This window comes from Aspergillus udagawae (assembly GCF_001078395.1).
Source record: "Aspergillus udagawae IFM 46973 DNA, scaffold_6, whole genome shotgun sequence".
Lineage (NCBI taxonomy): Eukaryota > Fungi > Ascomycota > Eurotiomycetes > Eurotiales > Aspergillaceae > Aspergillus > Aspergillus udagawae.
In genome coordinates, this window is record NW_025091269.1 from 1,389,980 (window position 1) to 1,415,418 (window position 25,439).

Consider the following 25,439-nt stretch of genomic DNA (forward strand, 5'->3'; position numbering starts at 1 on the left):
AGCAACCCAAAGAGGTAGAATCGAACAGCCAGACTGCACCCTTGTAGGCGCTTGAGGATGCGGGGAGCAATGACGGGAGATAGTCGTAGATAGCGGCAGTAAATAATTTTTCCCCTGGAGAGTCAGAACTTTGACAAAGAAGCGAAGATCCAATCAGACCGGAGGAAATGGCGCTTTTATCACATCCAATGATGGTGGGGGAAAATGAGCCTCAGGCATCTAGCCGAGTAACTAGGCATATCCTTCTTGATGCCTGAGGCATGCAGTCGGAGTTTACCAAAAAAATGCTGGAAACAAGCGGATGTGTTGCCAATCGAGCTGCGACTAGCTCCAGGTACCATCTCTTCCGCCCTGGCGTTTTTTATTGCTATAGGTTAGGTATTCTTATACCGGTCTGGCGTGCAATACTTCTTTTTACGTCCGCAGACATTGGCATACAGAGTTTATTCTACACCACAACCCAAGTCGAGCCTCTCCCATCCTCCGTCATCCATCCATGTCCCCAGACAACCGTGGCGCCTCCGGCCAGGCTCCGGAGGCCACGCCGTCTTCACGCGCTCGGGATTTCTTCTCCGTTCCTGCACCGATTAAGCGCATCTTCGACCAATTCCCTCTTGTCACCTACCCTTCAAATGACCTTCCTCACCATTCCGGGACAGCCCAACGCGGCAACCGTTTGTTTGTCTTCACAGATCCCGCGAGCGCCAGACGAGGGAGGCCGTCGTTCAACCCGCAATGTCTGAAGTGGCAGGTTAGATGGATGATGGTCAAACTCCTGCTCATAATCAATTACTGACTGAGTCTCTGAGAGTACAGGCATACTTGAGATTTGTAGGAATTGATCTAGAAATCGTCCCCTCGAACAACCACGCTTCTCCAACCGGCGCACTTCCCTTCCTTCTCCCCGCGCTGCCAGCCGGCACTACTGCGCCAATTCCCTCGAGCAAACTACAGAAATGGGCCATTGAACAGGTCCACTGTGAGGAAGAGCAGCAATTGGATGTGCGCTTCGAGGTGTATGCCTCATTACTGGATCACCGGATACGAAATGCCTGGGTGCGTAGTGTCCTCGGAATGTATGAAAATCGGGCCTTACTGACGTGTGAAAAAGCTATACATGCTATACCTGGATCCGAAGAACTTTGACGCAGTAGCGCGGAGACTATACGTGGATCCATCGACCAGCAATTGTGCAGTGCGCGCCGCTCTGGCCATGCAGCTCCAGCACGCTGCGCGTGACGAGCTACTGAAGACCTCGGCTTACGTGGATGTCATCGCATTGGAGGCCGATGCTGCGGACGCGTTCGAGGCGCTTTCGTCCCTACTAGGAAACAACGAGCATTTCTTCAATCGACCGAATCCCGGGCTGTTTGACGCCAGCGTTTTCGCGTACACTCATCTGATTTTGGATGAAGGGATGGGCTGGAAGCAGAATCGACTGGGGGAGCTGCTGCGACAGCATGAGAATCTTGTACAACACCGCGACAGAATGCTAAGATATTTTTAGGTACACAGCGTACTGTATAATATGTACTATCCATACTTGCATGCATTAACGAAGCTGCGAAAGAAGACAAGACACTTGAAATAGACAAATCAAGACAGAAATTAATCTTCAAATCCGCTTCCTGAAGCACATACCAAACCACTAGTGATCCCAACACACTTCTGCGCCCGCTTACCCAACACCTCGAAGTCTCCGGTGGCGATAGCAACAAATCGAATCTATCCAGATATACCTTCCGCGCGCTTTCATCTGTGTCTGTGTTTGCAAGGTGTCTCCTTCTGGGCAAGCGCACTAGCTACCTCCCACATCCCCGGCGCATCATCAACCCCGATAACTTCGGCATCCCGAGGCGCGAGCCTCAGAGGCTGCAGGGTATTCCGGCCCGTGCCACAGCCCAGATTGACCAATCAGAGTTGTTGCGACTGAGATTGGGAGACTTTGTATAGACGCGGGCGTAGATCGCGTAGTTGGGTGGTTTCCAGTCCCCAGAGGAAGTTCCCGTCTGGGTCCTAGACCTGGTCGGTAGACTTAGTCGTTGCCCCTAAAGCCAAGGATTGTGGCTCCTTACCTCTGTCCACTTGCCGTATGCTTCGACTGTGCCCAAATACTAAGGCTATTCTGAGATCTTCCGTCTTCGTTTGGGCTTACTTGGAGCATGTCCTTGATTGTTTGGGTCATGGTCGGGTCACGGTCAGGTTGTATGTACTTCTGAAGTGTAGGCACCAGGCTGCCGGCTGCACAACACAGTGTAGGAACAAAGTCTCTCACTGGTATGTTGAAAAGACCAGTCTAATCAGTAACTGTTCATGTGACGTTTGATTCATACCAGTCCAGCAGATGAATCATAAATGTTGAAAGTGGAAACGCAGATATTTCCGGGTTGCATGCATAAAATGCAAGTTTAATTGAGTGACAGGCGACGTGTCAACGTGGTGTATCACGCTCTAGCCAAGAACCGGCATTCATAGCCAGTAACCTTCGTAATCAAGAGCATCTTGCATTCAATTGTTGCGATCGTTATCTTTCTAGACTGCCTGACATGACACCATGAGACATCAAAGATCGTGACTCGAACATGGAGAAAGAAAGAAAGAAAAAAAAAAAAAAAAAGGGGGGAGAAAACAGGCTGGGGTTGAAAGAAATTGGACATGACACCGTACCAGACGGGAGGTAAGAAAGATAAAAAGAAAATGGAAAGGAAAGAAGCAACTGGGCATTGATCCAAACCCCAGAATTGAGAACAGAAAAGAACCAGTCATAACCGATAGCACCCATACCCAGGAACGCTCCATCGCTGAATAGACAGAAGAGAGAGATTAAAAAGCAATATCAATCCAGCACATCATGTCCACATGCTAATAGACCGTCGCTCCAAAGGGAGCTGTCTCCTTTAGATCCTCCACTAGGTCCTCCACATTGTTGAGATATCGCCCTAACAGAGCCTGCTTCTCCTCGGTCTTGCGCGTATCCCCGTGGCCCTTTCCTCCGTGCCCGGGCCCTGCCACATTGAGACTTCGTGAATACGGACTACCGCCCAGCTTGCTAGGGCTGCGCTGCAAACCACAGACCGCCGTATTTGGAGCACTTGCTCCAACGGGATATGTTGGCGTCTCCGGCATCAGATAGAAATAAAGGAATTCAACAAGCTTGAGTTTGACCTCGCGCGACGTCGCGCGCTGCTTGAATAAAGAAGTCACGGTGAGCAGTCCGTCCAGTTCTTCAAAGGTTCGCGTGTTGGCTGGGTGGTCCAACAAGGCTGTAACAAGGGTGAGAAGAGTTGCGGACTGAATCGCAGGGCAATTGATGGGGTCGAGGAGGTCAAGAAGAAGATTCATGTAGATTTCGCGAGCGAAAAGAGTCCGCGATGGCGGGTGGAGGAGGAGAACGCCTTGAATCAGGTCGAGCGTAGAGAGAATGAGCAAGTCATTGGTGCCAGTCCTTCCGCGACCCAGCAGATGCTCCAGGCAGGTCACCAAGCGCATTGCGACTGCTGAATTGTTAGTCTCCAGACAAGCGCGACAAGGAGCACAACAATCATGGGAACACACCATTCCATTGAAAGCCTTCTTGCAATTTGAAGAATTCTCGAAAGGCCGGATCATCTTTCAAGTTAGATAGAGTCTTAGGCTCTGGCTGTGGAGTTCCAAATGACAGCAGCGACCTCCGTTTTTCAGACACCGGCTGTTTCGACTTGGACAAACAGATCTGTGCGAGTAGGCCTTCCACCTGGCGCAAGCCCTTGCGAACTTTGCTTGGCTCATAAGAAGAGAGATAGTCGAATGAGTGCGCCAATAGCGTCTCCATGAGTGGATAGAATGTAATGCGGTATGATATATGGTGTGAGTAAGTCGGAAATGGAAGCCCAAAGGTTACAGGATAACGGAGATATAAACCGAAGGATGAGGATAGTCAAGAAGAACCGTTTAGTCCCGACACTGAGGAACACTGGAGACAGTAGTGTTATCTATAGCTCGCTAAAAGCCAAAAAGGCAAAAATAGAACACGGGCCAGGCACTTTTTTTTCCCTCTTCTCTCTCTCTCCTTCGCTGGGAAGTGGACTTAATAATTAAGATTATTGATAGTTGGTAGAAAGGGAAGATAGCGCGACCGAGTTGCCCAACACATCATTGACACTTCATCTGAATATCTGGGCTAACTTACCCGGTCGTAGCCCATCACCATAAGACTCTTAGTGTCAAGGGCCTAAAGCCTAATCAGCATCATCGAGGGAAGATCGTGCCGATGGATTCCATCATTCTGATCCGTTTTCCCCTCGCTAAGTGGCTCTTCTAGACCGTCTCTCTCCACATCCCAGCCACCCACAGTATCTAGTCTCTACGGTCTCACAGTCAGACGGTTGCCCCGGGAAACATGCGGCCCCCATTACCTGTGGGCGCTTACCCTTCAGCCCTGGTGACGAACTAGGATCATCTTGTTGGTTGACAGAGTAGGAGCTTTTCAAGATTCAAGCTACGAATGATGTCAGTCTCAGCTACGCCATGTTCCGTCAGATTAATCTTGTTCAGCTTGTGCTTGGGACGATCTCACGTTCACAGATCCCAGCCCCCGGGAAACGGAGAGTTATCAACAATGACACCATCATATCAACAAAAGCACAGTGATGCCTGAAGGTGGAGAAATTCCGAAAAAAACTTATTTTTTATTCCCTCTCTCATCAAATTACCAGCCCCTTCGGATCGAATTTGTACTGTTGACGGAATTTTCTAAACTCTCCCTTGCCTTGATTCATCCCTTGTTCCTGAGTCACTTCAAGACTGCAAGTATCCTGCGATTCCGCACGGTCTAGTCACATGACTTGGCTTTCGGCTGCCTTGGCGCCTAGCAGCCTAAGGTTCTTCACTGCAACTGATGAATGCGGGGTGCATGTCTCAAATTCACCGCGTTACTTGTCCACCATGCGTATGGGATGTGCTGGCATACCCACGCGCTCTGTCACCGGCCCTTAGGTATTGAACAGAGTTTCGAGAATCGTTGATGGTGGCAACCACTATCAGATTCTTTGTTCCTGACCATCTTACGTGCTTTTTGACCCCTCGTGGGCAGAGCAACTTCTAAGTGAGAGCTGTATCAAGTGCCCCTCATGTCCTCGGGATCTGCGTTTCAACCTCCGATAGAGGTTCCAACTCGAAAGAGCTCCGCCGGTATGGCCGACCGTCTGCCTACAAACTCATCTGTGATGAATGGAAGGCAGGGGCAAGGTGAGAGGCTTCAGACCAACATGGACTCTTCCAAAAGACATACTCGGAACCGATCCAGCTTGGATGGCACCAAATATCGTGATGGGAAATGGTCGCAGGAATACGAGAAGATCCTGATGGGCCCGTATGACTACATGCAGCAGCATCCCGGTAAGGATATCCGGCGACAGCTCATCACAGCTTTCAACGTCTGGCTGCAAGTTCCTCCGGAGAGCCTGTCAATCATCACCAAAGTAGTGGGGATGCTTCACACCGCTTCGTTGCTGTAAGTCGCGAAATAAGCACCCACTAGAGTAGTCACTGATTTACGCCTCCTGCCAGGGTCGATGATGTGGAAGATAACTCCGTCCTCCGCCGCGGAATTCCCGTCGCTCACAACATCTTCGGTACCGCGCAAACCATCAACTCGGCCAACTATGTGTACTTCCTTGCTCTTCAAGAGGTGCAAAAGTTGAATAACCCCACTGCTATTGATATCTTCGTTCAGGAACTATTGAACCTGCATCGGGGCCAAGGGATGGATCTGTTCTGGCGAGACACCCTCACCTGTCCTACCGAAGAGGAGTATTTGGAGATGGTGGGGAACAAAACGGGCGGTCTCTTCCGACTCGCGATCAAGCTGATGCAAGCCGAGAGCACTACCGGCATAGACTGCGTGAGCCTCGTCAATGTCATGGGACTGACCTTTCAGATCTGCGATGACTATCTCAACCTTTCCAACAAGACTTACACCCAGAACAAGGGCCTATGTGAGGATCTGACCGAGGGCAAATTTTCGTTCCCTATTATCCACAGTATCCGCTCCAACCCACGGAACCTTCAGCTTATCAATATTCTCAAACAGAGAACCCAGGACGAGGAAGTCAAGCTGTATGCGATTAATTACATGGAAAGTACTGGCAGTTTTGCCTACACGAGGAAAGTGGTCCGAGAGTTGCGTGACAAGGCGATATCTCTCATCGACGAGGTTGACGCACAGGGAAATGGGAAACAGGCTGAGGGGCAGCAGAATGGGGGGATGGTGCGGGCGATTCTCGGCAAGATCACCGAGGCGACTTTGCGGGAGGATGTTGATGGCTCTAATGGCGGCAATTGAGAGTTTCGTGTCTTTTCCAACTACCTTATACCCAGAAGGTGGATACTCACCTCACAAACCAGGATGGCAACATTTGGGTGAATTTGGATTGCATTGATGACCCCTGTCATTTTATGATAATGATGATGATTATTGGCCTTCTTCAAGACAGATTGACAATACAACAAATTGTAATATAACTGAGGTTGCCGTTTTGATTGAGCATGCATTCATTCAATGTAATATCTTGCATCATGATATCTTTGAGCTTCTAGTGTAGGTAGGTATCTCAAACCGAAATAACCACGAACATCACTGTACTATAGCCTCCAAATCGTACCTTATATATGCCATACCATACCCATAGATATAACCAACCCAGAACACCTTCACATAATTGTACAACAAGCCTTCTCGAGCTTGCGCAGCACCCGGGGAAGAATCGCATTGACCACCTGCTCCATCTCGTCCTGCTGCGGGCCACCCTGCTGTTGGTGATGGGGTTGCTGACCGGGGTACTGCTGATGCGGCTGCTGGCCATGACCGTAGCCCTGCCCGTGTCCATGTCCAGTGGATGGTGGCATCTCCGCCGGGCCCCCGGTGAGATTCACATACATCCGTCCAGCGTTCTCCTCGGTAGCATACTGCAGCCCCAGCTCGCGACAGACCTGTTCAACCCGTGGCTTAATCTTCTGGACGTGGTTGGCGGAGTGGTTTCCCTTTCCGACAATGCTGCAAGTCATATCATCAGCAAACTAACCCTCTAACCGCTAAACCGACAGAAGGAAACTAACACATGGAGATGAGTCTGCCCATGCGCCTTGGCATATTTAATCCTCTGCTCGAGGATCTCCTCCGCCTCCTCGACGAACTGCCCATGCAAGTCGATCGTGTCGGCCGGCACGCGCCCTTCGGCGTTATTCTCGCGGAAGATGAACTCGGACGCTTGCTTGTTGTACTCGTCCATTTTGCGGCCGTGCGCTTTACCCTGTTCGGAGAGTTCCTTGGCCAGGGCACCGTCGCCGTTCGAGTAGGCTTCTTGGCTCTGCGATGCATGGTATGCGTGTCAATTACTGTGCCAGTATCGTCATGGTGCATTGAGCCGCGGGGTAGGGGGGAAGGTCAGGCGCACCCGTTGGAAACATGAGTTGCGCTTTGCGGCTTCTTGACGGGCTAGGTCGCGGAGGCGGTCGTATTCGGCTTCTGCGTCGGCGCTTTGGTCGTGGTTGAAGGCTGGGTTTGCGCATTGCTTGTTAGCCTATACTGGTGTCTTCGTGGGCTGGTCTATTTCGCAGAGCAGTGGTCGAAACTCAATGGGTTGCGGTGAAGGCGACTTACCCCGAGGGCCCATATATGACATTTGGTGAGCCATTATGACGGAGATGGGGTATTATACACAGATGGAAGTTTATATCATAGCATGATTTTATAGATTGATGAGGACGAGAAATCAAAAAGTAATATCACAGCTAGATACAATCCGAGGAAGAGAGATCGGGCTGAATCGGCGTTTCTTGCGACCAGCGAATGAGCGGGCAAAAGAGAACTCAATTTGTGGTTGAAGATGTGGAGCAACCAAGATCATCTTCATTCTTCTTGTTCAGGGTTCAGGAAGCAACACCGAACCAGGGCATCTATATCCATATTTCATAGTCAAGACGCCGCTAAATATCAACTCACTCGTGCGCCATGATTCTTTTGGCTTGATGAAGGGCTCATTGTAATGCCATGTGGTAGGGTAAAAGGCTGGGAACATGCATGGAGTATGGAGTATACAACGTTCAATAGTCCCATCGACTAGTTATCCTAGTCATAGTCATCTCAGTCTAGTTGGTCATCACATAAGCAAAGCACGCGGCAAGGGCACGAATAGTCAGTGGAGACTGAGCCTGAGGGTGAGGCAGACGACGCCCACAGTGTGCATTTATACAGCAAAGAAGAACGCCTAATTAACCGGGTATTTCCGTTGTTCGGTCGGAAAGTTGGTACTTGGTAGGTACCTTAGCTAATACCTACGATAAAGTACCGTTCTACGATGGCTTATGCCTACATATGTGATAGCTACTACTACTATCTTGTCTACTGCCGATGCTGCCAGAGATGAGGAGGGAAAGTCATCTGTCTCGCTACTCCTTCAAATGCCGAATGGTGATTTACATCTGCGGAGAAATTATTGATCGACAGGCTTGAGTGGAGAAACGAGAAATAAGCAAATATGGGCGTATCAGTTGGGTATCAGGTACGTAGATATCAGAGACCATCATCTTCTCAGTTGCCTTGACAAGAATAGGTTCATCTGTATAAAGATTGCTTGAGACAAAATCCTTCTAGAAGGATGAGAGAAAAAGCCACTGATGCAGCAGCCACCATTAGACTAGTCACGCTGCGCGCAGAATTGTTCCTCGTTCCTGGGCCGATGCGAGGTCTGTGGCTCCGATCATAGGCGATCTCCACCGTGTGGCAACACTCTGATAACTTCACAGTCGCAAAGATTGTTTATATTTCGTAGGATCTATCCAGTCTAGTTAGGCATTGAGCAATTGCTGTGATCACTCTGGCTTGTCTGTGCAAACCGTAAGGGCAAGCCGAGTCCTAGCTCAGGTCCGTATTTCACGTGGGACTTCATTCAAGAGCTGAATCATGTTGTGTAGAGTCCTTAGTCAGGGACAGACATGATCTGCGTAAGATGATGGCACCTAATTTACATTATCACCTCTGTAGCCTCATGAGCCTGCATATGTAAAATAGTCTAGAGCACAAGTGGAAAGGTCATCAGCAGTACTTGTCTAGCTTCAGCAGGTGGAATGGCGTATGGGTACAGTCATGGTGTGCTTTCACCTCAAACTCTAGTCAAACAAAAAATGATACACACGTCTCGGTTGCATCAAGCTTCTTCGGTCTTCATTCTGATTCCACAACGGTTTCAATCTGCTTCTGACATACTGAATCATTCGTAGTATACTTCATACATAAGGTACTCTCTTGCAGCCAGCTGTATGATAAACCGCCCTGTCGGATTGAATAGCTAGCTAGTGTACCGTGTTCCATTCATCATAAAGGAGGGTAGTTGACTCCGACGGGTTTGATCATTGGTTCGCAGAATTGGGTCTCCAACATGGCCCCTTACCCTTCAAACCAATCATAATAGCGGCTAAAGGAAACTTCCCACAATTCTGGTCACTTGGCTCCACTTCCCCCTTATTGTTCTTTCCCAAAAGTGAAAAGAAGAGAGGTTTCCTCTGCCAATCTGCTTCATTTCGTCTCGTTCTCCGAAACTTAGTTTTACTCATCATACCGTGTACTCGTACAGTACCTGCCTACACAGTAGATACTAGAGTACGTAGATAGATTGATGACTTTGTTCTTAGTAGGGCCTCTCTAGCTACTCCATAGGTACCTTCTCTCAGTCTCTTGTCTCTTTGATTTTTCCCCTTACGTTAGCCTCTTCCATTCGGTCCCTTGACCTGCATTTCCCACCCCCCAATCTAAGGCCTTGGGCTTTTTCTTCCACTCCCACTCTCTCGTCTTCTTCTTCTGTCTCCCTAATCACCCATCCTCATCTATCGACTCCTCTGACAAGGGTTGATAGATAGATCAGTTTCTTCATCCCGCCTTTTCTAGCTTCTTTTCTTGTGACCGCTGTCTTTCTTCTACGTACTTTATTTTCTTCTCCATTCGATCGGATCGAGATTGTGGTTCCGTACCCGGTGCTTAGCCTATTATTCTCCCGACCTTGCGGGCGGTTTCAGCTTAACAACTTCTTTCCTTTCGCCTCCTTTCCCGCCCGGTCCAAACTCGTTCACCTACCTATAATTTTTACACCCCTTTAAACTCCCTCCCCGTTTTTCTGTACTGTCGCTCAGCTTCTCGGTAATATTATCTTCAATCAATTCCGAGCAGCCAATTTGCCTTCCTCTTTCTATCTGAGAAGTGCAAACTATCATCCTCCCGCCGGAAAAGGATTTCAAACCAAGTGGGTGATTCTATTCTTTTTACCCTCCGCATAGCCGCCCATCTGCCTGGTCTGCCTCGAGAGGGCCTTTCCGCCGCATGAACCTACCTCTCCTTGCGTCAGCACGATCACTCTGATTTGTAATTGTCTGTTCCCTGTCTGTTTTCTATGGGGAATTACCATTTTGCGATTCTTCTCGGTGTACCACCTTCGTTGTCGTTGGCTGTCTCATCTGATGGTTTCGTGACGATACTTGTCTCCTTTGCTGACATCTGTCATTGATAGGCTCCCACGATAATCAGTGCCGGGAAAGCCATTCAGAGTGTACCTGCCTTACACTAGACTTTCGTTAAACACACCTCAATCAACTGAATAATTAACTACCGCCAAGATGGGTTGTGGAATGAGTACTGAGGATAAAGAGGGCAAGGCCCGTAACGAGGAGATTGAGAACCAGCTCAAAAGGGACAAGATGATGCAGCGAAACGAGATCAAGATGCTTTTGCTCGGTATGCCTCCATCGAGCCGCTCCTCAACTTCGACAAGACCTTTTCCACTAATGTCCTTGAACAGGAGCTGGTGAGTCCGGCAAGTCGACGATTCTGAAGCAGATGAAGCTCATCCATGAGGGTGGATACTCGCGCGATGAGCGGGAATCTTTCAAGGAAATCATCTACAGCAACACTGTTCAGTCGATGCGTGTCATTTTGGAGGCCATGGAGTCGCTGGAACTTCCCCTGGAAGACGCTCGCAACGAATACCATGTTCAGACCATCTTCATGCAACCTGCTCAGATTGAGGGAGACAGCCTGCCCCCGGAGGTTGGAAACGCCATCGGTGCTCTTTGGCGTGATACCGGTGTTCAGGAGTGCTTCAAGCGTTCCCGCGAGTACCAATTGAACGATTCCGCCAAATAGTGGGTTTACTCGGTCCCTCAGCGGTGCTTCTGAATGTTTGCTAATCGGATTGACAGCTACTTCGATGCGATCGACCGTATCGCTCAGCCCGACTACCTTCCCACCGACCAAGACGTTCTGCGCTCTCGAGTCAAGACCACTGGTATCACAGAGACGACCTTTATTATTGGTGACTTGACCTACCGAATGTTCGATGTCGGTGGTCAGCGTTCGGAACGTAAGAAGTGGATTCACTGCTTTGAGAACGTGACGACAATTCTTTTCCTGGTCGCCATCTCGGAGTACGATCAGCTGCTGTTCGAAGACGAGACCGTCAACCGTATGCAGGAAGCGCTCACCCTGTTCGACTCGATTTGCAACTCGCGGTGGTTCGTCAAGACCTCTATCATCTTGTTCCTGAACAAGATCGATAGATTTAAGGAGAAGCTGCCTGTCAGCCCCATGAAGAACTATTTCCCAGATTATGAGGGCGGTGCCGACTACGCCGCAGCCTGCGATTACATCCTGAACCGCTTCGTATCACTCAACCAGGCCGAGCAGAAGCAGATCTACACTCACTTCACATGCGCCACCGATACTACACAAATCCGTTTCGTCATGGCGGCTGTAAATGGTACGTCTCCATGGCCTCTTTTTTACTCATCATTACCGACTAACGTTTTCCAGATATCATTATCCAAGAGAACCTCAGACTCTGTGGTCTGATCTAATGAGCCATTATACTTGACGGAGTGAGGATTTTCTTTCAAAACATTTAGACCACATATGATGTGGCTTGTAATCAGATGTCGATGTTCTTTCTCTTTTCCTGCATGTTCTTGCCATAAGTGATCTCGATTTTCCCCTGCTCGAGACCCTGGCGTTTGAGACATGCAATCTGTCCATCTACTAATCTCCTTATTTCCTTTGTCTGGAAATGATATCTCACCAGCTCTCTGTTATCATTAAGATTATTGATATCCCCAAAGACTCAGAGCAGGAGTTTGTTGATCATTTCTTTTTCCATTCGCCGTGCGCAGCGGGTTATCTGTTGTTTCTTTACAGCCCTGCAGGCGAGAGACTCTTGTGGTTTATGTCCATTTCCTTTTATTTTTGTCCTTTTTTCCCATGGGATGCCCGCATTTTCTTATTCAATCGTGTCGTTTGTCTTCTAATCTTTATCTCATCCCTCTTTACGTTTCCATACTTGTCGCGATTTTCCATGTCTGCTTTTCGAATACTGGATATCCTCTCATCATCTCTTGATGCCCTCGTCACAGATTCTGTGTGCAACCTGATACCACGCACTGTATCCTTGGTTTCGTGCCCATTGGGAACAATGAAGGACGATATGGCAGTGGGCACAGGGAATGGCAGGATATGCAGATTATCATGTCTCTTCTCACGTGTCATGTCGGGTCGGCGGTTGGTCATAATCAGAGTTAAAGGAATTGTGAATCATTCATTTGTTTTAGCCATGGGATTACCGTAGCTACTCGTTCGTGTGTCGAAGTAAAGGATAGGTATGTACGGGCCATTAGGGCCAGGGAGCTCGTATATACAGAACGCTGGAATTGTCAACGCTCGGAGCATGGTCGAGGGGCAAAACTCTAAGCCAAAGTACAGACACTCAGAGTCGCAACTTTGGCCCCAGAAACACAAGCAACACGGCCACAATCCACAGGCCGAAAATCCACGCATACAGCATCATCCGCCCCCACCAGCCTTTCCCCTCGGTCATGCGCCGTAACATTCCCATCCGCTTCTCAGCGGCGCCCATATTGGTAGTCGTCCGGTCAAGCCCATCGACCGCGCGCGCCAGCACCGACTTCTCCGCCTCTAAACTTGAATGAAATGCCTGTGAGGAAGCCTTGAGCTGCGTCGCAAGGGAAAGCAGAGAGGAAGTGAGGTCTTCTTGCTCGGCGCGGTGGGCGTCGAGCGTCTCCTCCGTTTCTTGGAGCTTGGAGGCTGAGGTCGCAGAGCCAGTGGCTATTGCTGTGGAGCCTGTTGCAGCGGCAGGGCCTCTCTGATGTCGGTGCCGTAGTGTCGCTGTTGTTGGTGCTGCTGTTGCTGATGGCGGTGGTACCGCCGATGTTGGCGCAGCAGTCGGCAGTGTAGTCTTGGGGATACCCGGCTCGAATTCAGCTTCACCTTCCGCCTCGGTGTGCACCTCCTCCCTCGCTTCCTCGGAGACAGCGTCCCTGTTCCCTTCCGACGCGGACGACGTACTCCCCGCCTCCGGTGTGACTATTACCGCCTCCTCCTCACCATCGAGAATTATCTCGTCCTCTTCGTCAGAGTCTAGGTCGCTTTCGGCAGATTGCCGCATTTCCGCCTCCGCAGAACTCCTATCTAATACATCCTGGAGGAGCTTGAGTGTCTGTCGTTTTCGCGTGAGGTCTGTTTGGAGCTCGTGGCGGCGGTCGAGAGGTTTGAGGGCTGGAAGGGTGCGTTCGAGCTGTGACAGGAGGGTGCGGGCGTATTCGACGTTCTGTGATGGGTGTCAGTTCGGCGAGACGGTGGCCAAATTGATTGCTGGATTCGTTATGTAACTGAACGGAAGAGAAAAACGTACGGCTGCTATGCGCATGCGCTGGTACTCGTTTCGTCGGAGAGATTTGAAGTCTGCGGATGGGGAGAGTAGGTTGTGTTCTAGGCGGGTGAGGAGGCGAGAGAGATTGAGGATTTTGAGATCGGGAGAGGTGGGTGCTGTTGATGAGATCTGGGAGTAGGTTGTGAGTGTCATTTTTGCGCTCCCCGGTTTCATTGGAAGATTGTGGTTGGGCTATGTGAGGAGGTCGATGCTCTGTGAGTTGGAGATGGAGATGCTGTCACTTGGTTGTAGATCGCATGCCATGGATGAGTAAGCGGCGGAGAGCTTCTGCACTTTTGCTGACTTTACCCCTACGATACTCCTCCCATGGACATCTCTGACGTGCGAATGATAAATGTTCGCGAGGAATCAATACTTTTTTCAAATAGAATTATGTATTGGGAAGATCGAGAGAGTCAAAACATCATCGTTGAATATCATGCAATATCATCAGTCATAAACAAATTTATCTTCGAAACACACCGCCACCCACGCTGATCTACTACAGATGAACTGACAAGATGAAAAGAAGAAGAAATAGAGTCCGAAATGTGCACAGAGGAGGTTCTAAATCAACTTCAGAAGAGGATTCTTCCACCTCAGCTGTATTCCACGATCACCCGCTTCCAGGAACGGGTGCCTTCTGCATCCACAACCTGAGGAAACTGGACTGTTTGGTTTCGTCTCTGAGTTGGATGAAGTTCTTCGGAGCCTGGAAGCTCGTAGACTTCCTGTCTGTCAGTCTCAACTGACCATGCAGCAGGTACTGTCGAAGCTTCATCCCGGCGTTGATCCTCAGTTTCTATTTTTGAAGAGGCGGAGGCGAATGAGCCGACCAAGCCAGCATTCTTATCCGAGGTCGCTGGGCGACATTCATCACGATTGGATACGTTCCCCTCGGATACGGCCGTGGACTCGGATCCAGCAAGTGCAGAAGACTGCTGCAACTGACCATCTTCTTCAGATGCCAATTTGCTTCTACTCGATTGACAAAGTAAAATAGAGGCAAGATAGCCACTTGATGGCAACGGTGCAAGATGCGACAGGGGTTGCAGTATATCACATGCCGAAGGCAGAGGGTAGGTTCTGTGCGAGAGAGCCTCTGAACTGACCGTACTCTGTTGCCGTTCCTTTGTCTGCTGCTCGCAATCATACTTCTTCTGCCTCGGGGATTGTGAATCCATCTCACTCATAGGCAGTGCGTACTGGCCTTGCGGTCGACGTCTGATCAGCCGCACTAGGCCTACGATGCAAATCACTAAAATAGCAGGATATATGGTCCCGAGTGAGTGTGCTCGCAAGACTTTGGGTATGACGCAGTAGTGATCTTCAGGGCTCATTGCCAGATGTGCGGTGTCCCCTTCCATGAAGCGGCTGTCCTCTGCCACCTCTTAAGCTGGATCTAGGTAAGTATCCTGATACCATTGTCAACAAGCCTCATAACAAGAAAACTACGAGAAGCTGTGTAACCCACCCAAGGATAAATTAACCCTCACGCGACTCTTCACGGTTTATGTTCGGGGAAATTGGAAGACAAAATGAGAAATGAAGAGCAAGACGATGGATGTATGCCATGCAGTGTTCACTCGAGTGCAGTAGACGTAAGAGTAAGCTACAAGAAGCACATCATCAGGGAAATGAAGCAAACATCGAGGTCTCCGGGATGTCCCTCCCCGCCTTTATAAGATGAGGCTGATTGAACACAAGGCACAGGGAAGTCACATTCCGGCTCCCAGTTTGATTCGGCGAGAAAGATGTCATTGTCTAATAGCCTGGGCCTTGGAAACGAATAGTCTCCACATATCAACCCAGATGATCAAAATATCGTGCGTCTCTTTCCTTTTGGCAACCTGGCCCGACGACTAAGTGAGGGGGGCATCCCGGTCCAGCTGCATTGTGATCAGCCACGGAACTGGTGAAATGGATGAGGACACGGGAGGACAGACAAAGGTCTCACCCCGTCCTCATAGGGCGGCTCTCTGGGGGAAGAATGCCTGGACTTCGGAAGCCAGGCAAGTTCAGCTGATGAAGATGCGCCACCAGAAGGGGTGGGCTCAGAGAGCGAAAGTAGCGCCTGAAAGTGAGACTAGCGAGTAGGCAGTTCTAGCGACGATCAACTAAGTCAGACTAAGAACTCACTAAGTTTGGGGTCTATCTCATCATCATAGGTCGGCATTGGAGACCCATAGTTCTGGATCAACGATATACATAGTAGTCTAGATACGCGATGAGGCTGTCCAGGCAGCCATTCCGTTGGCTGAGTTTAACTCCACAGTGTTGTAGAAAGAAAATCGTGAGACAAGTGATGTTTGGGAGCGGAAAACATGACACCAGTCACCTTTTCCCTCTTTCATCCTCCTCCTCGATCAACCTTCTCGCTTTTTAGCTTTCCGTCCAAAGAACTAAGTCCATTTTCTATAGTCATTTGAAGTTGTGGTTAGTGCAGGACACGAGGTCTATGTACATCGCTTTCGAGGTTTGTTGACAATTGGCCACATTGATCCAGTGTGGACGATTGTATACACCAATGAATCATGTCAATAAAAATGGATCCGAATCAAAATAAGTCCTAACAGAATTTTCATGCAGGCTATCCATATGACTCGCCATCATCAAGATTTGCCCGTTATAAGAGCAAGCGGCGCCGTCGAGGAGGCGAGAAAGTGGCCGCCTGTCGGTGACCCCGACAGACAACTATCAATGTCGTCGTCTTTCGAGTCGTCCATGAAGAATTGGCTTCCGTTTAGATGTGGCAAACTTCTTTTCCGGAACACCAACGAATGTTTAATCGACTCTCCTGTCTCATCTATTTGACCTATTGACCCAACGACCTGGTCAGGCCCGAGAGCAGGCTATCTAGCGGCTGCTTGATCCGTCAAACTCTATACAGATCTCAAATATCCTGCACCAACCAGAACTCTGGGAGTGACGGTCGATCTATATCATCACGCATGAACTGAGGCGCAAGCTAAGCTAAATCATGTCGAAAGGGAAGAACACCCAATCGTTGCTCTATAGCTTAGCAGTGACCCCATTCTTTTGGGCCTCTTCCTTGGCTCTGTCTCGAAGCACTTTACGCAAAATTTTTCCAGAGGGGTTCTTAGGAATGGCGTCGACAAAAACTACCCCACCAGTTATTCTCTTGATCGCAGAAACTTTGCCGTCCATGAAGGCGACAATGTCGTCCGCGGTGGTGTTGTGTCCAGGCTTTAGGACAATATAGGCTCGAGGACGCTCATCGTCATTCCTATTCAGGTAACCAGCGTTAGCCTTGGATCTCATTTTATGGTAATTTAACGAGAGGTCCTTACACTTGCACACCAATGACGGCAACATCAGCAATCGTAGGATGTTCCAGTAACAAGGCCTCCAGCTCTGCCGGTGCCACCTGGTTGCCTTTCACCTTGATCAGTTCCTGTCCGAGATCGGCACTGTCAGCTTACATGTTCTATGCAGAGTCATGCGCCATGGGTTGCAGTGTTGTAAGAGAGCTAGGGCTTACCTTCTTGCGGTCGACCACATGGAACCTCCCGTGGTCGTCCACGTATGCGATATCCCCTGTTTTCAACCATCCATCGGCCGTCTTGGTTTCCTTGGTTGCTTGGGGGTTCTTCCAGTAGCCTTTCATGATATTCGGGGCTCGAACCCAGAGCTCGCCGCGTTGGTTGCGTCCATACTCTGTCACTCCATCGTCGGCCATGATTTTCGCTTCACAGTTTGCATTTAACTCTCCAACCGACGCACTATAGCTCTTTTCAGTTGGATTCCAGCCCAATATCGAACATGTGGTTCTGTTAGAGACATAGTATTAGCTTGTCAGGACTCTTCGCAGTCAAAATCAAGGAATCCATACTCGGTCATTCCCCAACCCTGCTTGACATTAATGCGACCAGGTGGCCACAGAGCCTCAACCTCTTCGCACACTTCTCGTCCCAGGGGTGCTGCTCCGCTTCCGATGGCCTCCACGCTGCTCAGGTCATACTTTCCGCTCTTGACCGCAGGGTGCTTGGCCAATGCAACCACCACCGGGGGCACCAAAATGAGGTCGGAGATGCGGAACTTCCCCACATATTCGAGCATCTTGAGAAAGTCAAACTTGGGCATAATGTAGACAGGCACTTCGCGGCTCAGCGCAGCCGCGATAAAAATGTTCTGCGCCATCGCATGGTACATCGGCAAAAAGCACAGCCACCGCGCCCTGGCCGACCTCTCCTTCCAATCTGGGTTCAGGTAAAACATGTAGTTGTACTGCAGCATGTTGGCAACGTAGTTCTTGTGCGTGATCTCCACCCCCTTTGGCCGGCCCGTCGTGCCGCTCGAGTAGTTCAGCGCAAGCGTCCGGTCAGCCTCTTCGGGCGTCGTCAGCTCTTCCCAGACAAACCCTCTCCCCTCCTCAACGGAAGCTACCAACTCCCCCCAGTAACGACACCCTTGCCTCCCTTCCCCCTGCCCATCAAAGATGGCATTATTGAACACAAACACCCGATCCCGGCTCAACCCGGCGATCTGAGCAGCCTCAATCCCCACATCCAGGCTCACGTCCGCACAAAGGAGGAACGAAGCCCCGCTATCCTGCAGCTGGAAAGCCAGCTCCCTCGCCACAAACGTCGGATTGGCACCAGTGAAGATCCCCCCGGCCATGATGATCCCCATGAAAACGACAGGGAAGAACAGATCATTACCGGAGAAGAGCAGCACGCGGTCGCCGGGCTGGAGACCAGCTTTACGCAGTCCAGCCGCGAATCGCTGGCTCCACAGTCGGAAGTCATGGGTGGTGAAGTAATGGGTGTCTGGGCGGGCGGCTTCGGAGAAGCATCGATGCGTTGACGAGAGAGGGTGCGTGGGCGATTTGAGAAGGAGTGAGGCGAGGTGTATGTTTGGGATATCGACGTGATAGCGCGATTTGAAGGGCATCTTCAATATCTGAGTTAAGTTTCTGCTCTGCGAAATATTAGTCGATTATTGACCTCGTACTCATAGGATGTTCGCTGAGAATAGCAAGTAAGCAGAAACTATATATACTCCAACACAAGATACAAAGCCCATTCACTAGCCCCAGTTGTTTTCCCCTCGGAATACCCGGCTATGCTGAAAGTAGACCTAATGAGACCGCTTTTACCATTTGTGTCGCCGATCACGACCAATATGTAGCCTACATTCTTCGTGATGCTAGTCTACGTAGCAGGTGTGTCCCAAAAAAGAAGCTCTCCCCGCATTTCCCCCGCATCGCTTATTCCTTGCCCCGAGGCTGACCTCGGACATCTCGGTATAGTCGGATCTTAGATTAATGCCATGGATAATTGGAATTATGAGCATGGATCACGGGATGACCATTGGCTAGAATCAGTAACCTGCGTTCGGGTTGTCCTTGATGCATAAGGAGACGGCACATCTATCCGTGAAGCTTATCTGATACCAATTAATTGACGGATATGCTCTTGGTGGAAAGGCAAAAAAAGGCGAAGAAGACAAGAAAGATATATTCTACCCAGGATAATTTACACTCCATCCGATCCATCCCATAGAGCATGCTAGATCGAAGCAGAAGAAATGATACCCTGAAGATGCGCAGGTAAGAAACGTAAACTTGGCCAAAAACAGCTGGACCGCTCAATACATGATCATCATTATGCCTCCTCTCCTCCAAGGCAGACCAGCGCTGCCTTGAGCTCATTCACAATCTTCTCCTCCAGACGGTTTTCCGTGCCCGAGGCAGGGTTCACCGGCTTTTGTCGTGCCAGCTCCACTTCTTTTTCGCTGGTAGCAACAATCCGCGCGCGGAGACCCTGCCGACGTTCTAGCAATTCCTCAATATCTTCCTTGACCTGCGTCTTGTCCCACTTGAGTTCCTGGATAGATTGTGCATCTACCCCGGCACTGGGACCGGCTTCTCGGAAGCGGTTCAGAATGAAGGAAATGAGCGCAAGCGAGTATGCTTCGGATGCCATGCTCAGACAGATGCGTCGCGATGGAGAGCCTGAGCGGTCCGCTACGAAAGATTCAGACGCCCGCTTGAGCTGCCCTTCGAATTGGTTAAGGAATGCAGCTACCTCGGGCGCGGTGCGGAGGACGTGGTACAGAAGATTCAAGCACAACGGAAGGAACCCAGCAGTCCAGATGGTGTACAATCTGGGTACGGTGTCAAACGGTCCAAAGCCCCTGGGTTGTTGCAAGACGTTAGTCAAGCGGCAGGTGGAAAGCCTCGTTAAGACCGCTTCGACTGCCAAATGTTCCGCTAGCATCGGCAGTGTTGACAACTTGACAAGGAACAGAATACTGAGCTCTCCGTACACGGGATCCCCAGCCACAGCTAGTTGATCCGCCCATGAGAAGAGTGACATGGCGTGCCTAGCCGTGTCGTTATCTTCAATGTGGTACACAATGTGCTCGTATAAGCGATCCGCATGCTTGATTTGAAGCGAAGTCTGCAGGATAGCGGTCAGGAGAGCGAAATCCTTCGGCTCACACTTGTCTGGTTGGTCATGCAGATAAGTAATCAACGACCGGAAACCGTGCGCAACGACTGTTTTCACAATCTCAATCACCAACGTCAGATCGGACGAGATCTCTGCTTTCTTGCTCAAGGTTTCGGGCGCCGTCCGGGAGCTCCCGTCGAGGTGGAACTGCAGCGCAAGGAAGAGGACGTTCAGAACTGAGCGATAGTATTCTGCGTCGTCATTCACCAAGGCTTCTTCATAAGTTGCGCGGCGAGTGCGCAAAGCATCCCAAACGACTCTCAGCAAGCCAAAGACTTCAGCGCCTTTTGCTCCAGCCTCTACCAGCCGCTGAAGTAAAGCCTGTGCAAACTCTACCCGTGTTTGCTGGATCTTCTTGAATATTGCTTCTTGGGGAACTCCCTTGATGTTGGCTTCCAGACAGCTCTGTACGACCGAAGCCATCGATTTTTGAACTTCACGGTCTGCCATAAAGTCCGTGCAGTGCTCCGTCGCGAAGAACTTCCAGCTATGGAGGAGACTCTATACAAACACATCAGAATTCTTCTCGTGAGTAAGGTAAAAGTTCACCGTTGTACGTACCACCTGTGCCTCGACCAAGGACAGATTGATGTTGGCTCGTTCGAATTCCTCGGCAAATCCTTGATTTTTAGTCCCAGACCAGGCGAAGTCATAAGAAAGAAGTTTGTGTCCTAATTGAATGTCGTAATAGTAGTCTCGTCCCAAGGAGCGAGGCTGCAGAGATGTTCTCCTAAAATCGGCAAGCTTGCAGCCGGAATATCTCATCTCGAAATTCCTCTTCAGATTGGCGTGTAATGATGCATTATAAGCCGAGACATCAACGGCATCTTTCGAGTACCAAAACACAAGCGGGATCAATGTCTTGTAAAAAGTCTGGTCCTGCATGTCCTTGGCCGAGTGAAGGTAGACAGCACAAAGGTCAGCAACGACAGCGGCAATTCGCGTAGCGAAGATCTGATCCTGAACCGGTAACGATGGGATTTTCAATTTCGAGACATAGTTGACAAGGCTGTTAAAAAACTGCGGGGTTCTTCGCAGCTCTGGTGTTGCCCACGGCCAGTTCTCTTGAGCACATGAAACAAACTCGAGCAAGGAAAGTGCTACACGAAGATCCATTTGTTCAACGTTGGAAAGCATTCCGAGGGCAATTTGCAGAAAGGGCGTTCCCCTCATGGTGGGCCCGCCCTTTGCGTCTGTTTTCTTCATGGTCTGTCGGGCAGACGATCCAGTGAGGATATACACCGCGAGCCACTGCTGACGCTTACTGACGATAGTGGATAAGAAGTGCCATACCGCTAAGTGTAATTTCTGATCACTCAACGGCTTGTCGAACTGCGACAGAACGTCGAGGAAGAGGCAGGAGGACTCCGCCCCAAGGTGTCCGACCAAGGACGGGGGTTCATTCGCGGAGTCGAGAGCTGCACCGGATATTAATATCTCAAGAAGTAATATGACGGGTAAGCGGTAGGCATCGAGCAATGAATATAGTTTGACGAGAACTGGAGTGGCCTTGAATAGTTGGTCCTCTAGTAACGAGGCTGGTTGCTCCAGATACCTGGCGGCCTCCAATAGACTGGTGGTCAACTCCAATGTCGATCTCACCTGCTTCTTCATCAACACGAGGTAGCGAAGATGCAAAGTAGCCGGCGTCTGAAGGCCGTCAACGATCAACCGAAGGATCGGATTGAAAGGCAGGTCTGCCTTGGACTGTGGTCGTAGCACATCCAGAAGATATGTTGCGGATGAGGAGAAAACGCCAGTAACCTTCGATTCCAGCTTGGTAGAATCGTTCGTTCCATAGGTATAATAGATGATCCTTTCAAAGGTCTTAGCAAGAGTGGCATTGATCTCCAGCCTTTGCTCCGGGGCGTTGAAACGCCAGTCAATGTTGCTGTTGAACACCTCAACCATTGTCCGCACAAAATTCAATAAGATACCTCTCATGATATGAGTTGGTACGCCAGAGGTCCATTCAGAGGCAGCCGTCATTTTTCCAGGCAAGTTATTCGGGCATTTCCTCACCATCGCGCGAGATGCTGCGTCGTCCATGACAGCCTCGAATAATTTGACGCACTCAAGCAGGAAAGGATAGTCTCCCGATGTCACTTCAGTCGCGGAAACGATTGCGGTCATGACGCCGCCCTTGCCGTCTGACCCGAGTAAACTGCTTCGAGCGAGCAAAGGCCATACCCTTCCAGGTAGAACCATTGTAAGGGCACGAATGAAGCGTAAGCAGGCGATGACCGTCTCTACTTTGCGGTCTAGTCCGGCCCTCGGACCGATATTGTGCAGACTGCGCTCGAATATATCGAAGATCAACGATATAATATCGCTTTCGCGAGCTAATCCATCGCTTGCAATCTCCAAAATACGTTTGGCGCCAGAGCCTGCCTCATTTGGTGTTGGCTCAACCCATGCGGCAACAAGTAGGTCCGCCATAAGTCCTATAATCTCTGCAACGTTGTCTTCTTCCACACCGTACGAGTACCCACCATTTGAATTCCATTCTTCTAGGTAACTCCCCAGATAGCTCAGGCAGGAATATTCATGATACCACATAATCACTGCTGGCTTTGCTTCGGATATCACTTGCCCTAAAGTTGATGAAGGTACATGTGATGAGCTTGTGACAACCAGAGCATTGCTTGGTTCATGGCCCATAATTTGCCTCGCTGACGACGACTCGAAGATGGCCAGGGGCTGTATGAGGGTGACGAGATTGGCGTTCTCATCTTCACGGATTGTTTCATATCCCTGGAATTCGAATGGCACTATCTGTGTGAAGGTGTCCATATTCTCCATCTCGCTGAGGATCCGTGGAATGCCCTCTTCATTCACCATGTCTCTGCTAATGAGCGCTCGGCAGAGTTTCAAGAAGGGCACCGTCTCGTATGGGAAACGTGAGCGTGCGAGGCGGAAAATCTTGTCCATTAGGAGATCATCGTTCATGAAAATCCACCGCGGGTCGCTGGCGGCAGAAAGAGACTGTGAAAAACAAAGTGACTTTGTAGGAGGCCCTCTGAGAATCGCCAAAACAGAGCCAACAAGCTCGGGGGAATACTCCACGTAAATCATCACGACGCGAACGAGATCCAAAAGTCCCACTCGTGTCCACCGCTCTGTAAGGATGTCGTCGACGGCTGATGTCGAACCAACGTTGGTGGCCAAAGCGACTATCACTTCGAACATCATGTCCTTCATAGCATCCGAAGTCAAAAGGGCGATCGAGTCCTCAGCTGTGCAGGTGGGAGACCGTGCGCATTCGAGCAACTCCTCGTACAAGGAGAGCTCTGAAGCTCGGCCTGAATTTGAGTGGGGAGTATTCGATTGAAAGGAATCCACCGCGCTGTGAAACTGTTCTAGCTCTCGCGTCTCTTTGTCGCTAAGTGCCAGCTCTCTCAACGTATGTAGAAGCAGTCCCCACGAGAATGCTGCGGGATTTGCAGTTTTAGATTCCAGCCCGGCGGTTACAAATATTTCGTTCAATTGGCCGATTTCGTCCTTGGAAAGGAAATATGGCGACTGGGAAGGTGGTGTTGACGTTGATTTGTTGATGATCGAGGGCATGGCCAGTGGTAACTTCATAAACGCGAGGGTTGTCAGAGCGACGAAAGCCTGTAGCGGTAAGAGTATCTCCAAGGGGTTTTGGCAAGGCTTCAATGGTCAGTCATGCAGACACGACAATCGTGGAAGTTTAAAACATGACTTACTACTTGGACTGACTCCAGGAAACTATAATCACCCATGACACGGAGCCAAGACAATAATAGTTCAGCAGTGGGAATCTCGGCCGATGCCTGAAGCTGGAGAAAGAGCATTTGTGTGACGTGCAGGACCTCTTCAACAAAGATTGTCCTCCACATAATATCTACTGCGTCGTTGCTCTCAGCGACACCTAACCAGCCACCATCTCCTTCTAATGCGGAAAGCCGATCTTTGATGGCCTTGATGCAGGCTTCCACAAAGGACCGCCATTCATTGCCAGTAGCTTTTTCTTGAAAGACGGCTGCACCTAGCTTGCGCAAAAATTCGGTGCGATCACTGACATGAGGAGCGGGAGGAGCAGTCTCTTTCTGACAGCTGTTGTGGAGGGACAATGCGAGCAGTTTGCGTGCTGTCTTCAACAGATGGCTTCTCTCGGATAGATAAAGGTTGCGCAATCTAAGTCGTCTATTTTCCTCGGACAAGAAATCGGAGTCGTCACCAGCCTTCTGTCGCAGAACTTCACTCAATGCAGGCCCTGCAAGCGACGCACGTAAATTGTCGATTCCAGCGGCACTCTGTAGGCTAGTTGATTCCTCCTCGGTAAATCTAGCTAGCAAGCGCGCAGCAGGACGATCCTGCCATTCCAGTACTATGATCCGAAGAGCGGTTATCTCGTCGATCCCAGCCTTTTGACTCAACCACAGAGTATCCGCTTTGATTTCCTTCAGATCGTAAGAAGCTTGGGCAGTTGTCTCTGCATGGATTGCCGCTGTCTTAGACTCGAAATCGGCCTTTGTTTTTGCCGAAGGCGACGAGAAAGGATTCAGGCAATTTGAAAGCAGGCGAGTGCTCTCTGGATGCGAAAGGAACGCATGGAAGCTGCCTGTATCGTCGACATCACTGTCAGGGTCGCAGGTATAGATGAAGGCTCGTCTCCAAGATCTAAGAGAAAGTATATTAACACCGATTGCTTTTCAATTGTACGGACAAAACGCATACAGAAGCTGGACGTCCCCAGAGAAGCACTTGTCCAGGGACGGGAAATAGGCCTCCGGGATGGGAGCCATTTGGCAAGGCAATTTATAACATTATAGGTACCAATCGGATATAGGGAGGAGTCGCTTGACGGATAAAGATAGAGATTGACTAAGAAATCGAGCCAACTGAAGGTCAAAATCAATGCAGCTCAGAGCTTTAGCTCTAGGCGGGCGCTCAAGAATATTATTGAAGGAGCCTTTTGGCTGGAGGTCAACAATGTATACCTATTCGGGCTTAGCGCCAGGCGGTGAGGCAGAGTATTTGCTCAGATTGGCAAACAAGCCCGATTAGGAAGTTTTGACCCGCCTGCATCGGAGGACTGAGTCAAACAGCGTCAAACTAATATTGCTTTTGGTGACACAGGCACCCCTTGATTGATCTGAAGCAGGTGAGATTATCCATCAATCTTTGGCAGGTCAGGCGCAAATCTCACGCAGTCTTTGCTCATCTCCCCCATAGTGAAAGCGACCTTGAATCT

General features: G+C 50.0%; 9 protein-coding genes across 9 annotated transcripts; 3 read left to right on the top strand and 6 right to left on the bottom strand.

Moving 5' to 3' along the window:
- Positions 1 to 496: 496 nt before the first annotated feature.
- Positions 497 to 1,507, top strand: Aud_008249 (putative mitochondrial outer membrane protein (Sam35); the record flags this gene model as incomplete). Its single annotated transcript, XM_043293126.1, has 3 exons — positions 497 to 751; positions 817 to 1,056; positions 1,112 to 1,507. The coding sequence occupies 3 exons, from the start codon at positions 497 to 499 to the stop codon at positions 1,505 to 1,507; spliced, it is 891 nt and encodes a 296-aa protein (XP_043149061.1).
- Positions 1,508 to 2,862: 1,355 nt separating this feature from the next.
- Positions 2,863 to 3,811, bottom strand: Aud_008250 (cell division control protein 14; the record flags this gene model as incomplete). Its single annotated transcript, XM_043293127.1, has 2 exons — positions 2,863 to 3,494; positions 3,556 to 3,811. The coding sequence occupies 2 exons, from the start codon at positions 3,809 to 3,811 to the stop codon at positions 2,863 to 2,865; spliced, it is 888 nt and encodes a 295-aa protein (XP_043149062.1).
- A 1,297-nt stretch (positions 3,812 to 5,108) lies between these two features.
- Positions 5,109 to 6,322, top strand: Aud_008251 (FPP/GGPP synthase family protein; the record flags this gene model as incomplete). The annotated part of the gene is made up of 2 exons (XM_043293128.1): positions 5,109 to 5,491; positions 5,548 to 6,322. 2 exons carry the CDS (start codon positions 5,109 to 5,111, stop codon positions 6,320 to 6,322), a joined length of 1,158 nt encoding a protein of 385 aa, XP_043149063.1.
- A 368-nt stretch (positions 6,323 to 6,690) lies between these two features.
- Positions 6,691 to 7,673, bottom strand: Aud_008252 (Smr domain-containing protein; the record flags this gene model as incomplete). Its single annotated transcript, XM_043293129.1, has 4 exons — positions 6,691 to 7,033; positions 7,096 to 7,346; positions 7,434 to 7,534; positions 7,640 to 7,673. 4 exons carry the CDS (start codon positions 7,671 to 7,673, stop codon positions 6,691 to 6,693), a joined length of 729 nt encoding a protein of 242 aa, XP_043149064.1.
- Positions 7,674 to 10,644: 2,971 nt separating this feature from the next.
- On the top strand, positions 10,645 to 11,880 carry gpaA (guanine nucleotide-binding protein subunit alpha gpaA; the record flags this gene model as incomplete). Its single annotated transcript, XM_043293130.1, has 4 exons — positions 10,645 to 10,762; positions 10,827 to 11,169; positions 11,227 to 11,783; positions 11,837 to 11,880. The coding sequence occupies 4 exons, from the start codon at positions 10,645 to 10,647 to the stop codon at positions 11,878 to 11,880; spliced, it is 1,062 nt and encodes a 353-aa protein (XP_043149065.1).
- An 899-nt stretch (positions 11,881 to 12,779) lies between these two features.
- Aud_008254 (uncharacterized protein) lies at positions 12,780 to 13,895 on the bottom strand (the record flags this gene model as incomplete). The annotated part of the gene is made up of 2 exons (XM_043293131.1): positions 12,780 to 13,640; positions 13,725 to 13,895. The coding sequence occupies 2 exons, from the start codon at positions 13,893 to 13,895 to the stop codon at positions 12,780 to 12,782; spliced, it is 1,032 nt and encodes a 343-aa protein (XP_043149066.1).
- Positions 13,896 to 14,341: 446 nt separating this feature from the next.
- On the bottom strand, positions 14,342 to 15,109 carry Aud_008255 (uncharacterized protein; the record flags this gene model as incomplete). The annotated part of the gene is made up of 1 exon (XM_043293132.1): positions 14,342 to 15,109. The coding sequence occupies one exon, from the start codon at positions 15,107 to 15,109 to the stop codon at positions 14,342 to 14,344; it is 768 nt and encodes a 255-aa protein (XP_043149067.1).
- Positions 15,110 to 16,754: 1,645 nt separating this feature from the next.
- Aud_008256 (acyl--CoA ligase) lies at positions 16,755 to 18,656 on the bottom strand (the record flags this gene model as incomplete). Its single annotated transcript, XM_043293133.1, has 4 exons — positions 16,755 to 16,989; positions 17,054 to 17,157; positions 17,245 to 17,533; positions 17,596 to 18,656. The coding sequence occupies 4 exons, from the start codon at positions 18,654 to 18,656 to the stop codon at positions 16,755 to 16,757; spliced, it is 1,689 nt and encodes a 562-aa protein (XP_043149068.1).
- Positions 18,657 to 19,369: 713 nt separating this feature from the next.
- Aud_008257 (nucleoporin) lies at positions 19,370 to 24,990 on the bottom strand (the record flags this gene model as incomplete). Its single annotated transcript, XM_043293134.1, has 4 exons — positions 19,370 to 20,719; positions 20,780 to 23,872; positions 23,929 to 24,865; positions 24,923 to 24,990. The coding sequence occupies 4 exons, from the start codon at positions 24,988 to 24,990 to the stop codon at positions 19,370 to 19,372; spliced, it is 5,448 nt and encodes a 1,815-aa protein (XP_043149069.1).
- Between the last annotated feature and the right edge of the window lie 449 nt (positions 24,991 to 25,439).